This window comes from Erithacus rubecula, assembly GCF_903797595.1.
Source record: "Erithacus rubecula genome assembly, chromosome: 6".
Taxonomy (NCBI): Eukaryota; Metazoa; Chordata; class Aves; order Passeriformes; family Muscicapidae; genus Erithacus; species Erithacus rubecula.
The window spans coordinates 36491402-36506259 of NC_136688.1; the positions used below are offsets into that span (position 1 = coordinate 36491402).

At 34.7% G+C, this 14858-nt stretch overlaps 1 protein-coding gene across 2 annotated transcripts in view; it reads right to left on the minus strand.

Moving 5' to 3' along the window:
• The window catches only part of RALGAPA1 (Ral GTPase activating protein catalytic subunit alpha 1), a 126807-nt gene that overhangs the window by 23035 nt on the left and 88914 nt on the right, over window positions 1–14858 (minus strand). For both annotated transcript variants that reach the window (XM_079310199.1, XM_079310200.1), the window contains exons 38-39: window positions 11419–11577; window positions 9656–9783 (exon numbers count right to left, since the gene is read on the minus strand). In XM_079310199.1, coding sequence (XP_079166325.1) covers window positions 9656–9783; window positions 11419–11577 — 287 coding nt within the window. The remainder of the gene's footprint in view (window positions 1–9655; window positions 9784–11418; window positions 11578–14858) is intronic.

The window sequence follows — 14858 nt, forward strand, 5'->3', positions numbered from 1 at the left end:
CACTTCACATACCTTCTGTGAAATGCATGGCTTTGCTGAAAACTGACCTTTTTCCACAATTGGCATGAACAGATGGATGGTAACTATGGTTTAGCAAGCTGAAATTAAACAATTTTCTAATAGCATGCATTCTTCTGTGTTTGGGAGGAGAAGCATTCAGAAGGAGATAGATGTATGTATTTGTGACCCATGGATTCATTCAGATGCAGTTAATCAGCAATTAAACTATTTTCTCAATGTCTAGAAAGTATATTGAGATTAATTTGATTGGCCAGGCAATGATTAGGACTCACGTCCTTCGGACTGCCATATGGTAACTCCAATTACTGTAACACTAACTTTTAATCCTTGCTTTATGTTGGCTTATTCAATCTTTCTTCTATGTGGTACATACAGAATAAACTATTATATTTTTTGTTATAATTTTGACACTGGTGATTATTTTTACATGAAGTACATTCCATCTCCAGTTAGATATTTCCACATACTGCCAGGTATTATATATAAGCCCTTTTTCAATAACTGAAATACAGACCTGCAGGAGGATGAAGCCAACCAATGTGCTAGTTTCTATTAATCTTTTTTTTTTTTTTTTTTTTTTTTTTTGTATCTATCATCTTCTAATCCTTCTGTTGGCACTGGAAAGCATGCCCCAACTGTTTTGATTACCATATGCAGAATGATGCAGAAACAGTTTGCCAATATCTCATTCAACTCACCCAAAAACAGCACTATCTCACAACCACTACAATTTTGCCAGTTTTGGTTGTTATAAATAATCTCCCACATTTCCCACCAATTTAAATATCAGAATCAACCATATGGAATGCCACATACTTATTTTTATATATACATGGTTTTTTGTGTTTTAACATACAAACCTTTCAGGTTGTTTGCACATCCCTTATCTGTTATGAGGGTGAATTTATAAAAAGGATTAAATCAATACACAATGCTGTTTTTTGCAGAATAAAACCAGGGCTTAAATAGTTTAAAAACATTTCTTTCTTTACATCTTAGAAATGTCAAGAAAAATTGTTTTATCTTCAGGATTTTATTCATAGACTTCTGAGAGCTATCAAATAAATCTCTATGAATTTTAACACCTTAAGGGGGCAAGAGTCTTAACATTTTAACAAAGGGCTTTTGTTACCCAAAATGTTTAATTAATTAATAAGGTTAAGTAGGTATTAACAAAAAACCTGTCACTTTGTGTTACACACAAGGCAATCAACTCTGTGTAACATTGGATTAGTTTATCTTTTTCATTCCAGTTTAAGGACTCTTAGCCTTTTCCCTGCGATTGTTTTTTCAGAACAGATTTATAGACTTTAAAAACACATTTTTAGAATGAAAGAATGATTCCACTACTAACTTTCAGCTTACAACATACAAAAATTTCCTCCCTTAAAAATATGCTGTAACAAGAAACATTTCCTTCCCTCAAGGGATCTGTAATGACATATCCAGACTGAGAAGTTCTAGGCGGCTGAAAAAGCAGGTCACTGCTTTTCAGGATAACTCACTGCCCTCCAATTCTAAAACAGAATGCCACTGTTATAAGCCTACCCATATTTTGTTGAGGAATCAGTAGAACCAATATTTCTCCTTCAGATGGGTAAATTACATTTATGAAAGAACGTAGAAGTAAAAGAATATAGAATATATTTTTCCAAACAATACAAAAAGATTTGAGTGTCCCCCATAAGTGTTTACAACATCAACAGAGCACTCAGGTCTTAATAAATGCAATTAATAATAGAAAACTACATTACTACAGTCAATCAGTTTTGCTAACTTTCAAGACAGTCTCATGTATTTCATTAGGGAAGAGTAGCTAATAAATAAAGCTGTACTGCTGATATGAAATATGTTGTAGATATCTTGTGATAACAACAGCATTATTAAACCCATGTGCTTAAACTGTACCCCTTTAACAGGTGCTTCAGGCCAGGCAGTTTCACCTCAATGCCTGCAAAGCTCATGGAGCAGATCTTTCTGGAAACTATACTAAAACACATTAGGAAATAACATGGCTCAATCGTGCCTGTCCTAAGGAGAAATCATGCACAAATGTGTTGGCCTTCTACAACAGTGTTACCACACTGGTACATGAGGCAGGGGCAAAAGAGATGACAAAAATGTCATCTACCTGGATCTGTGCAAAGCATCCAACACTGTCCAACATGATATCCCTGTCTCCAAATTTGAGAGGCATGGATTTGATGGATGGACTACTTGATGGATCAGGAATTGTCTGGATGATCACACTCAAAGAATCGTGACTAACAGTACAATGTCATGCTTCAACTTACTCCTCACATTAGAAATACATGAAAAGCAAGTGAAATTTTGTGAAATTATGTTCACTATGTGAAAATGTAGCAAACATAGCAGCTTGGTACACACATGTGCAAGTATTTCTCCAACAGTTATTTGAAGTGTCTACATGACAAACACTAAGGCAAGAGTTTAAAAGCCTACCACAAATGTTGACTCAATCAGTTGTCTCTAGCGGCTAAAATCAAAGGCATTTAAAGTGATGCTTTGGAATTATTCATTGCAAAACAATCCTATTCTTTCAACAGGTAACTAATAAATGATGGCTGAGAACAGGCTTGCACTACCTCTGAGGTCCAATTGTTACTCAGGACACTGCCTACTTTTGCTCCCTGGTGTTGTATTTTAACTCTAATTGCATGATCAAGCCAATAAATTGGACTCAGGGGACAAAAAACCCTACAAAAGTACCTACCCTGACAAAACCAGAGGTTTCAAGAAAATGCACTTCAAACAGAACTAAGGCAAGACGAGACAAGCAAAGAAGAGGTATCAAGGCTTGAAAGATGGTCATTAATACTGACAGATTACTGTAATTCTGGCTGTCAAGGTGATCGATTTAAGCAGCATATGCCAATCAATACTCTTCTCATTTACTGAGCAGCATGAGATATATAGTTAGGCAAGATGTCCCTAAGACAGGATTTGAAACCATACTTAACGAACATAAATAGCACAATTTATGCTTTGGAATCTTAGCTCCTTTTTCATTTAGCTTTTTTTTATTTTCCCCTTTTTTTTAAATTGGGCAAACTTCAACATGATGTTATTCACACCAAAGTTGTTTTAGATTCTTCTATTACACTGTATTGCCATTATGCCAATTCCTTTACATAAGATATTTCAAACTGTACTAATTTTCTGTATAACTTATTAAAACATTAATTTTGAACATGAACAATCTTAAATGCAGCAGTTATTTAAGTACTGTGCATTTTTCTTTTTTTGGCATTAGTGGTTTGTCATTCTGAGCACTTTAGCTATTCATGGCCATACAAGTAACCTGGCATTACATCCTTTTGGTATTTTCCCTCCAATTTTCCATACAACAGCCTCTTTTTGTTCAAAAATACTTGTGAAATCACAAAAAAATACATAAATCTGTGTATTATTTTGGAAGAAAAAGAGAGATAGCTATTATTGTTGCATACCTACAAGGAGGCACACACACACAACTCTATAGAGATATATAGAGATACAAGATTTTCCTCTTATATTTAGGTTTCTTATAATGTGCAACTGTTACATGATTCCTTAAAACTGAATACCTGAAAAATCCATTAAAATAATTATATACTTCTACAAGTAGAAAGTTGGAAATCTTTGGTTTTTCATGTTATATCATTATATGTAGGCATTTAATTAACTAATCACATTTATAATTATTAAAATATCAAAGTTGTCAGCAGAATTAGGATCTGGGAGAACACCCAGAGAAATTCAAAGTACAGGAATGACTGAACATCATATTCTGTACTTTATGAGTCTTGCTTGAACTAGGAAAACAATTTTCACTGCTAAGCAGTAAAACAGATTCCAGAAACAACTGTGTTTTCTTTGGGAAAAACCAGCAGGGGTCATATGATGAACTCATCCATGTCTCTTACTTGAAATCGTATCAGATAAGGCTATAACAGTAAGCATCAGGGATGGAATAAATATTCACTGAAATTCCGACATTTATAATTATTTGTATAAAATATATAAAGTAGTTTTAAAAAAAGTGTATCAAGCATTTTTTTAATGTTGATATCTTCTCACCTGTGATGGCAGAAAAAAATAATTAACAGGTATGTTAAAAGCTTATTAAATGTCCTGTATCAAAAATGTATTGCCAGAAATACAGCAAACTTTCCAGAGTGTTGGCATATGGCAGATGAAAAAAATTTGAAACCAGAAAATATTAGAAGAGCAATCATAATTTCATGCATTATTCCTTTCAGTACACCAAAACTATGAGAGCAAACAACCCTTATACCTCTCCCATTTGATACCCAGTTGTCATTGATGCAGGATCACTCTATACATTTTTTTCCTTGGAGATGCTCATGTAGCTTTAAGATAGAAACTTTCCTGGAGAAAAGGTAACTGGCAGTGCCAAAATCAGTGCTATGCAGTTTTAAGATTCTGTACCAGTGAGAAATCTTCAAAACCTTCACAAGTTACAGTTTGAAAATTCAAATACAACCAATATTCTTAATTAAGTGAAACAAATCTAGCCAGAAATCTGAAGAATACTCTTTGCTCCCTGTATGTCATTAATAAAGAACACTTTCTTCACTTTTCCAGGGCCTGCAATTCTATCCTGAGGCAGGAAATAGTCAAGTAGGAACAACAAACAGCAACACTACCAGTTCTAATAAAACCCTTTCTTGGGGCAGTTGAGTATTCCCTCAAGAAGAAAAGCTTTTTCTGAGTGATCAGTTTCTAATACAGATCAGACTTTTAACAAACCACTCACAGACATTACTTTATTCATAAATAAGTTACTGCCTTGTCAGACACCATATGGGGTTAATACCTTCTCTTTCTCTAGAAGACAAATGTCAAAAAATTAGCTACAATACATCAAGTACCAAGTGATTATGCATACAATATAAAGAAATTTAGGAGGATGCCAAACTTTCAGTTTTGATAACAAAGATTAATTTATCCAATCATTCAGATTACAACTTATTCTAAAAAAAAATTAAATGGAATAATTAAAGCAGCATTTTCACTATTTAAATGAATTGGTTTGAATTGAATTTGGTGTGACCAAAAAAAAATTTCCAAAAAGAAATGCCAGTTCTTGGCACTAGGTCAAAGATTTTGCAGATTATTAGAAAGAAGTGAAAATTATGCTATGATGATTAAGGATAAAACAGTCATGCATATTCCATGTATTCTAAAATTTCTATAAATTTCAGATTTAAAAGATAATAAAGATGTTTTCTTACTGTGTGTTTAGCTTTTACTGTGTGTCTTAGGTAGCACCTGTAATTGGGGAATACTGTGTAAGACAGAAAATGTCTGAATTGCACTACCAGAAGTGTAGATAGCTTGGAATAATTGTCAGTCCTCCAGAATTTGTGTACAATGAAGAAAGTGACACTAATTTTTTCACAATTGCAATTTCACTCCCACAAAGCTTCCAGTATTTGTACTGCTTTGTTGCAATAATTGTAAAAAGTTGGATCACTGAAGGTGCCTACTATGTCAAGGTGTACCTCTTGACATCTGGCTGATATCTGTTTATTCAGGAAGTTCAAATAAAATTGTATATGAAGTCACGATTTCTATTGTTCCAAATACTTAATACTGATCCATTTCCCACACATGGTTGATTCAGAATGTGACAAAGTGCTTAGTCTGAGACATGAGCCATGAATAAAACTCTCCATATCAAGAATTTCAATGCAATTCACTAAATAAAGAGTATTTCACAATCCCTAAATATTGTCCTTCCTATTCTACATCATAGTGAAAACTATTGTTCTCAACATTTAGTCCCAATATTACACCTGTATTTCAAGTGTTAGAAGTTTTCTTAACATACGTGCAACTTGAGCATACTCAGGAGATAAGCATGCACTTTGTAAGACAATGGCAAATCAATGAGAAGAAACACATCAGCTATGAGACAGAGGGGGTTACTGCTGCTTCATTAGCAAGATGCCACAAGAATTTTGTGTTTGTCACCTGCTACCATGTGCATGTATGCCACCTCTTCCTGAGAGGGTACTGATTTAAGAGAGTCAGGCCACCAAAAATTATTGGGGGTCCAGAGAATCCTTGAAGGAGAAATTAAAGCAAATTCCACACTTCAATACAAAAACTCCACCCAAAATAGCAATATTCTCTTCACATAGCTGCAGCAATGAGTGTGTTAAGAATTAAATAAAGCAGGACACCTGCCATGCATGACTAATGTTTCTCGATAAATTTAGTGAATTTTTAAGCCCAAAAACATGACAATATGGAAACATATTATAGTATTCTGAGCAAAGAATAAAACCACAGAGCAGATAAAACCTTTAAAAATCATTAACCAAATAAAATCTTTACAGTGTTTTGCTATCTAAGTATCAGAAATGTCAAAATAACTCCAGAAAGAGGAAGATGATTGACAGAATATGTCAATCTCAGAAAGCTACTTCAGGCACATACTCAGAGCTGGAGAAGACTATAAGGAGGAGATGACCAGAATTTCTGGTATCCATGCAACCATTATTATACCATTCACACATACTACCATTGCCACAGTGTGATTAACAGACCAGCGCATTAAGGAAAAAGTTGCAATCAGGTTATGTGAAGAGGACTGAATATCCCTGCTGATTACAAATGACAGCTGATTTTTTCAGTGAGTTCTGCACTTAGAAAATGCACTGTCTCAGAGGATAGATAAGCTCTTCTTGGAAGCAGGAGGGCCAAACTCAGTGCCAATTTTTTTCTCAGTCCATACACAAGCAAATCAAAACAGTCTTAGTTTAATTAAGAGCTTAGAGTGATCTATCAGCACAAGATTTACAAGGTGATATTATAAACATTCTTCAAAAAAATGGATAAGCACAGACCTACATATATACCTTTAACTCCATACTAAGTCAAAAAGTGCCCATGAAATATTACACAGTACCAGAAAACAAACCACACACCTGCAGGCAGAGAGAAATCCAAACACTCATGCTGGCTAAATTAACTATTTCTGCTGGTCTACTAATGTAAAAAGAAGGACTAATTCAGAAATGTAGTGGCTGATATCTGTTTTGTTTGACAAGTCTCAAGTACTCTTGTGCCCTTGACATCCACATTCAACTGGATATCTATTAGCCATCATCCAAATTCCTAATAAACTTAACCCTGCTCAGTATGTTAGAGATTCATAAGTAAGAAAATGAAGATCAGTTTCAAGAACATTCAAGATTCTCTTTCACTGACACTGTTACGGTCCTGGACTTGTGGAAATCCTTGGTCATCAGCTTCACTTTTCCATTTTGTGTACTTTCTGAAAAACAGCTTTTTTGTTCCCTTTTTCCTCCCTCTTCAAATGTATTGTTTTCATCACTCTCAGCCCTCTTTTTCTCTGCTCCAGCAACATTCCAACACAAGGAAAGGCCACCTTGATTAGTGAATCCAGTCTGTCTTCTGCAAGAGACATTAATTCCACTAATATCTCCAGAAAAGCTATTTAACCACAGACCATAAAATAAGCCTGTTCCCCACACCCTTTAGTCCACTACAAACTTAAAAGCCAGAAATTAACTGCTGCAGCCATAGCTAAAATATCCCAGAGGATAAAAAAGCAGGAGACAATAAAGACAGTCCTTGACGTCTTCAAGTCTCTATCTCAGGAACATAATTAGATTCAACTTTCAAATGCTCCTCCATAACAGAACACATCCATGTTACAGGAAACATCCACCACTCTTAGCCATTCTTGCATGAGGGAAAGTCCTTCTTGACCTCAAGTCTGGCCATGAGTTGAACACCAAGAGCATGTCCATGACATTTTTTATCAAGAAGTTTTTATACCACTGAGACTTAGGCCAGACTTTGAAGTTTAGTATTATTTGCTGGTCACCACTGATACAACTGACTCCATTCAGAGCCTAATTCAAGCCAGGGTTCAAGTTTGTAGAGTTTTTTTCTAATTTCACACCAAGTAAACAGCTTTTAAAGAACTTGCCACATCCCCATTTTAATTTTTAAATTATTATACCGAACAGTTAATATAAGATACTCCAAGCCAGATGGAAAAGTAATTCCACTGACAACTTAATAAAGCCACCCTTTAATATCAGTGTCCAGTCAACTGGTACTTCATAAGCCTCCAAAGTGATGACATGACACTCACCAACCAATGCTATCTAAAATCAAATACACATAATGCTTTCCACTTATCATGCTAACCATACTAGGAGACATATCAGCATTTTAATGGAGGCCACATTATGTCATAAATGACATGCTGTGCTTTGATGTGTATTAAAAAGTACAATTTGGACAACTGAATCAAAAATGCAGTGCACAGCTCCATGGAACTGGCCAATTCCTAGACATTGAGCTGGCAAGCTACGTCCAAGGAATTTAATAAACCTTTCATATTCTCTGCAGTTTAAACATACAACTCTGTGGGGCTTTTTTGGTACTGAAAGTTTACTATTTCAAAGTAAATTGTTTTCCAATTGCTCATCACTATACAATATAATATAATCAATCAATATAATGTGTAAACCATCACTTTTGATGGTCGATGATGATAATGATAACACATTTTAAATTTTTTGACTAAGCTACTTGAGTAATGACAGAAAGATCGGACCTTTCCAAACATGAAAATACAATGAATCAACGTGTGTCATCTACAGAAATGGCACAAACATCACTTAATGTGATCACATAAAACACATCCATCATTCATCTGTAAATCCATTTCACCATAGCTAATCCAAAACTCTGCAAGTATTAACAGTCAGCCACAGAAAAAATATTATTTTAGATACAATCTATTACATGACAAGTATTAGTATTTACAGCTTGGTTAGAAATTACACACAGAATTCTTTTGGATCAGAATTTAAACTTACCTTTCAGTTTATGAAATTCTAAAATTTCTTGTCAATTTAACCAACAGGTTGATTTTAGCTTGTTGATTTAACTAACAGAACTCAATCTTAAGCAAGGAAAGGGGTATAAGTGACTGACTTACCTTATGTTTTTAACTTATGGTTGATAAATCTATTTTTTCAAGAGCAGCTCCTCCAAAACATACAATTTCAGTTCCAACAGCAATAATAGAAAAGAGACAGTCTTTTCTGACACGTTTACAAAGACACTAAGATGATTTTGACATCAGCTTGGTATTCTGAGCTGAATAAGAAAATCTCTATGATGGAAGTTTAATAAACTTCTCACCTTGAAGGAAAGCAGCATTCTTGGAACTAGAAAATAAAACTAAGTTACACTAATACTGGATAACTACTTAATATCTTAAGGAAAGAAAGATTATTAACATCATGATATTGCTATTTTAGAAAGACTATTCACAAAATGGTCATTAAAATAATTCTGTTAACAAAAATGATAAGTCCATACTACAAAACATTAGAAACAGGCAATTTTTTAGCACTTAATCTATTCTTTATTCAATTAAAAAATGTAGTCTTCATCTGAATGCTCTTCTATGGGTATAAGCTCCCTAAAGGCACCATCACCATTAAAAATAAAAAATCCCTACATTAATCTGAAAACCCAAAACAACATGAATATCATATCTGTAGAACTGCAAGGGAATGTATATGTCTTGGAAACCATTTGAGTGAAAGGATACAAGTTTTGGTATAATGGGATTAATGATTTCAATGCACGGCTTGCATTTATAGCTGTTGCACGAACCATAATAGGCAGAATTTTTCCATTCACAATAGCACCATCAAAGAGTGGACCAAAAAATGGAACCTGAATAAAAAATTAAGAAGTTCAACATAAAGCAAGACAAGATCATAGCTATAACAATTAGCAATCAACATTAACAATAGAGCACTCAAATATATGTCTTTTCCCCTCCTCATGGCTAGATAATCAAACCAGTTATTGTGTTGCAAGTCAGACCTTTTCTCTTGAGGAAATATACAGCCATGTAACTGCTTGATATCCTTGGCAACAGATAACACAGCATTTGAAAAAAATTAAGCAACTATTTCAATACTATGTCTCATCAAAGATAATTTTCAACATTTGCTGCAAAAATGCTAGGAACAGTCATGCATATAATGTCTATGAGGTTGATAGGCCAGATGACAATATTATAGATGGTAAAAAGAAAAAGAAGTAATTACTCAAATTCTAAAATATTTTTTATCATGGCTCTAGTTATTGACATGTCTATAAGGCCTAACCCAGTGTGAAAATGTCATACAGTTACTGGTGTATTGACCCTCACCTTCTATTTCCTTTACATCTCTTCTTCTTCCTGTCTACACTATCTAACAAGAAGACTGTAAGCTTTTTACAGAAGAAATCTGTGGCAAAAGTTTCACCTTTTTGAAGCTTAATTGCAAACTTTATCTGTGAGATCAGTAGAAAAATCTCAATATTTAGCATAGCCAGCCCCCAAAAGGTGAACAGAACAGATTGATCTTATATTTTGGCATTACATTTCTCTCTAAAATCTGATGGAAAGCACTTTTTCCACATACAAGGAAAGCAATTCCTGTTTTCAGCAGTTTTTGCTTTCCTTTTTAACCTGCATGCTCCCAATAATACAACTATTTGCAGTTAAAGTAGTAAAAGAAAGAATATACTTATTAGTTAAAAATATAAGTAATCCAACAATAACAAGACTGACTATTATTTCATGCCTATCAACAGATAGAGGCAATCATCATAATGAGGGAATCTTATTTCTGCCATACCTCATTTGTTAATACAAGTGCTTGTAGTAATAATTTTAATGAAGTATAGAAATGCATGGCAAGTAACATCACACACAGAAGTTAGAGAGTACAAAAACTCATGACTACTTTTCCTCAGTCAGTTTAGTGTTCACAACCCTAAACCACTGTTTTAAGAACAGAGTCAGCACTGACATTTGAGGAACAGTTATTAGAAAGAATGTGTGTTCTTATGCCTAAGGGCTGAATGGTCTTGCTTTACTGAATTCGTCCCCAAATTCTTGTGTGGAGTTAAGAAGAAAGTAAAAAATCAGTTGGAGAGAAAAAATATGACATGGATGGAGGAAGTTGGAACAGGCCATTATTCAACTACCTTGGTTCTGTATCAAATTTGATTCAAAAGTTTGACAAGTTTACTGTAGTATTTAAATTATTATGCAGAATATTCTAGCTTTGTTTCCAGATTATGTTTTTAGCAGATACGCTTCATAGCATCAGACATTTGCAATTTCAATTTACTTATTTTACTGTGCACTGTACTCACTGAGCTCCTCCTTTTCTCTCCTACCATCACTGCAACTGTCCATGCTTAAGATACCACCTTGTTGGATCAATCTATTCTACCAAAACCTCAGATTCTAAATAGAACTCAGTTCATGTTAAACACATGAAGGAAGCACTAAAGAAAACAAATCCTTACCTCAGGCTTTTTCATGATCTGGATACTGAACATATGGTTTTTCATGGGATAGATAACTATAAGAACATCACCAAATTCTGTTGGAATTATTCCTCTTCTATAATCTCGAGTATGTTCTGACCAGACAATGTGTACTTCATCATTTCCTAAATGTCTTAGCTGGAAAATCAGGGATAAAACACCATCAGTTTGAATATTCTTAAATTATATTCTATAGCCATACAGCTATATTAAATGTACATATTTAAAAAGACAAACCCAATAAAAGCATGTGAAGAAGAATGAGTAAAATTACCAAATTTCACAACAGTTCTTTTACAATTTCAGTGTATTAGCTGACAGCACTGGTTTATGCTATAGATTTTTATACATTGGTGTTAATTTCTATTTAAATTAACAGATATATGCATATCTGTTTCCTACTGGAATCTAAAATTTTGTTGATATCATCTCAAGAATGCAATGGTTCAATCTAAATTACTAAAATGGGTTCAAGATTGCCATCACTGATTGGCAGAAAATTACTAAATTCTGTATAAACTTCTAAAGTATATGAATGGAGATCTGTTTAAAAGCTACATATGTTAGAACCTCATCATTCTAGCCAAATTCCAAACTGCCTACTAAAAAGATTTTAAAGGAGAATAGCTAATGCATTCCCTACAGCTCCCAGAATAACTAAGATAAATGCTCATTTCCCATGAAGCCTGGACACCTTTGTAAAAATAACACACTGCTCCCCTAGAAATCATGAAATGGTTCTTGATCTGACTCAGAATGGCCAAATGGTTTCCTCAAAATCTATGCTGTATCCTCAGATGTAATCATATAACCAGATAAAGGAATTCCTTGAACACTCTGGAATTATCTGTATTGAAGAACCAAAACACTCCTTCTGATAAACATTATCATCTGATAACAAATTTTCATATCATGTAGAGAGGCTTTATGTATACTGACCAAATACATTCAGATTATTAAATGTGAAATTCTTTCCAGTAAGAATTACTTTTGAAAATACAAACTGGACTATCTATCTCCTAGTGCATCACCAGTTATTGACAATTGTCTTCACTCCCATTTTCAGCTTGTTTCCACAGCTTTAGGTAAGTGGAATTTGTCAAACAATCACACACCTTAATGTTATTCACAGGACTTCACTGTGAACTGCCATTTAATATGTAACATACAAATGCCACTCTGAGTACGTACAACAGGCTATTTTATATAAAAAAGCAACAATTTGCTATAGCACTTTCAGAACACAATTGCACTTTAAATAAAAGCAAAATATATGCACAGTCTTCAAAAAAATTTAATTGCAACTAATTAATATGTTTATTTTACAAAACCTCCTGGAATGCTACCTTTGTCTTATCTGAAGGCCTACACCAGTTGTCAGCAGACTCAAAAATAAAAGAGAAAAATAAAAGAAAAAAGAGAAAAAGAAGCTGTCTTTGCTCTTCTCTGTTATCTTTAAATTGTATCAGACTGAAAAACAGGGTTGCATTTCTATGAAAAAAAGGATTTTCTTCACTGTTGGACTGGGCAAAGTACACGTGGTTTCAATACCCTATCTCTTCTTTGATGCTCAACAAATAATTTGTTTTGTCTGGACCAGGCTGTACAAACACCTACTCTAAAATGGCTGTGGTGCCTTTGAAGCCAGCTGTTCTCGCCTCTTGTGTAATGACTGAATTATTCTGAACAACACTTACTTAGGGACACTCCTCCACCAACACTTAAACCCAACCCAGCAAAAGAATTGGTTATACCAACATTCACTACACTGAGCTTTCTTTTACTAGATTAGAATAAAGCCAGACAGCAACCTGAATGGCTGATATGCAACAAACAGCAGCTGAAGGACCCTTGGATAAGGGTCCTTAACAATGTCAAAAATGTTAAGGCAAATGTCATAAAAGTCAATTAATTGCAAACTTCACCCTCTCCTACCTTAGAATCATAGAATCATTTAGGCTAGAAAAGACTTCCAAGATCATCAAGATCATCTGTTAACCTAACACCGCCAAGTCTGTCTAAGCACCACAACTCTAGATCTTTTAAGTATCTTTAGGGATGACAACACCACCACTTCCCTGGGTAATCTGTTCCAGTGTTTGACAACTCTTTCTGTTCAGAAGTTTTTCCTAATATCCAGTCTAAACTGTCCCTAGTGTAACTTGAGGCCATTTCCTTGTCCTGTGTCTTGTTACCCGGGAGAGGAGATTGACCTCAGCATCACTACAACCTCCTTTCATGTAGTTGTAGAAAGCAATAAAGTCAGTAAGAGAGTGACAAGAAGCAAACTTAGTTGTTCTTTATTTCCTGGCTATAGCTTGAAAGACTTGATAAGATAAACTCCAAAATACACAACAAAGAACCCTCCAACCCCCCAAAATAATAAGAAAAGCGACTTCTCCTTCTTACCTTTTAGTTTGCAGCAAAACATTAATTAAGGAAACCTTGCAGTGTGGCACCAGAACAGTCCCATCCACTGATTTTTATCAGGGTTGAGCTCTATCTTTTAAGTTTACACAAGGCTCAGCTCCATTTCAGTCTCCTCTAGCATCACTGTCTAATAAATCATTATCCTTGGCCTCCTCTCCTTCGGCCACAGTTAACCAACTTCTCTCTTCAGGCATGAGGTAAATTTTTAAATGGATCAAAAACACGATCCGAGGGCAAAAATATATGCGAGGTTTTTGTTTTAAATTAATCTCATTTCATTGTACTCGTCTCAAATATAGCCCAAGAAAACTTGTTGGCACCTTTTTCTGAAGCATGACAGGAGTGGAAAGCAGAGCTGTCACATCTTAAACTGCCAGTATCACCTGAGAAGTCAGTGAGGAATTGCACCTCAGATTAAAAAAAAAAAAAAAATTAAAAAAAATATCCCATTTTGCTTCCTTAGCAACGTGACAGTCAAACTAGCTGTTGAAATATGACAATGATAAGGTATCAGGGATTGACAGGCTCACACTTAGAAGGAAGTGAAAATCTCAGGAAGAATGAGCTGCCCAGCCAAAGAGAAAGCACAAGGCAAATCAGTTTGGACATGACGTGTTGTGGAATGTAAAATACCCACATGATCCTAGACTGAGGGATGGCCATCTGGAACACTGACTGAACTCATGGAACCCACTGCCAAAAAACAGAACTGTGGCTGATGCACTGCACTATTCATAATTCAGCAATATTGAACTATTTAATAAAATAATTTTTCCTCCTTTACTTGCCATCTTTGGACTCAGAGACAATAAACTCATAGACTGTTACAAACAAGTGATGGTAACAGTTATATGCCAAATAAATAGCTTTAAAATCCAAACCATATGGAGTTTAGCTATTGCAGCTTCCCGAGTGCAAGATTGCCTCAGAATTTCATTTACCAAAGGTTGCCCCTGTGTACCTGTTAGTGATACCTGCAGTTAATCAGA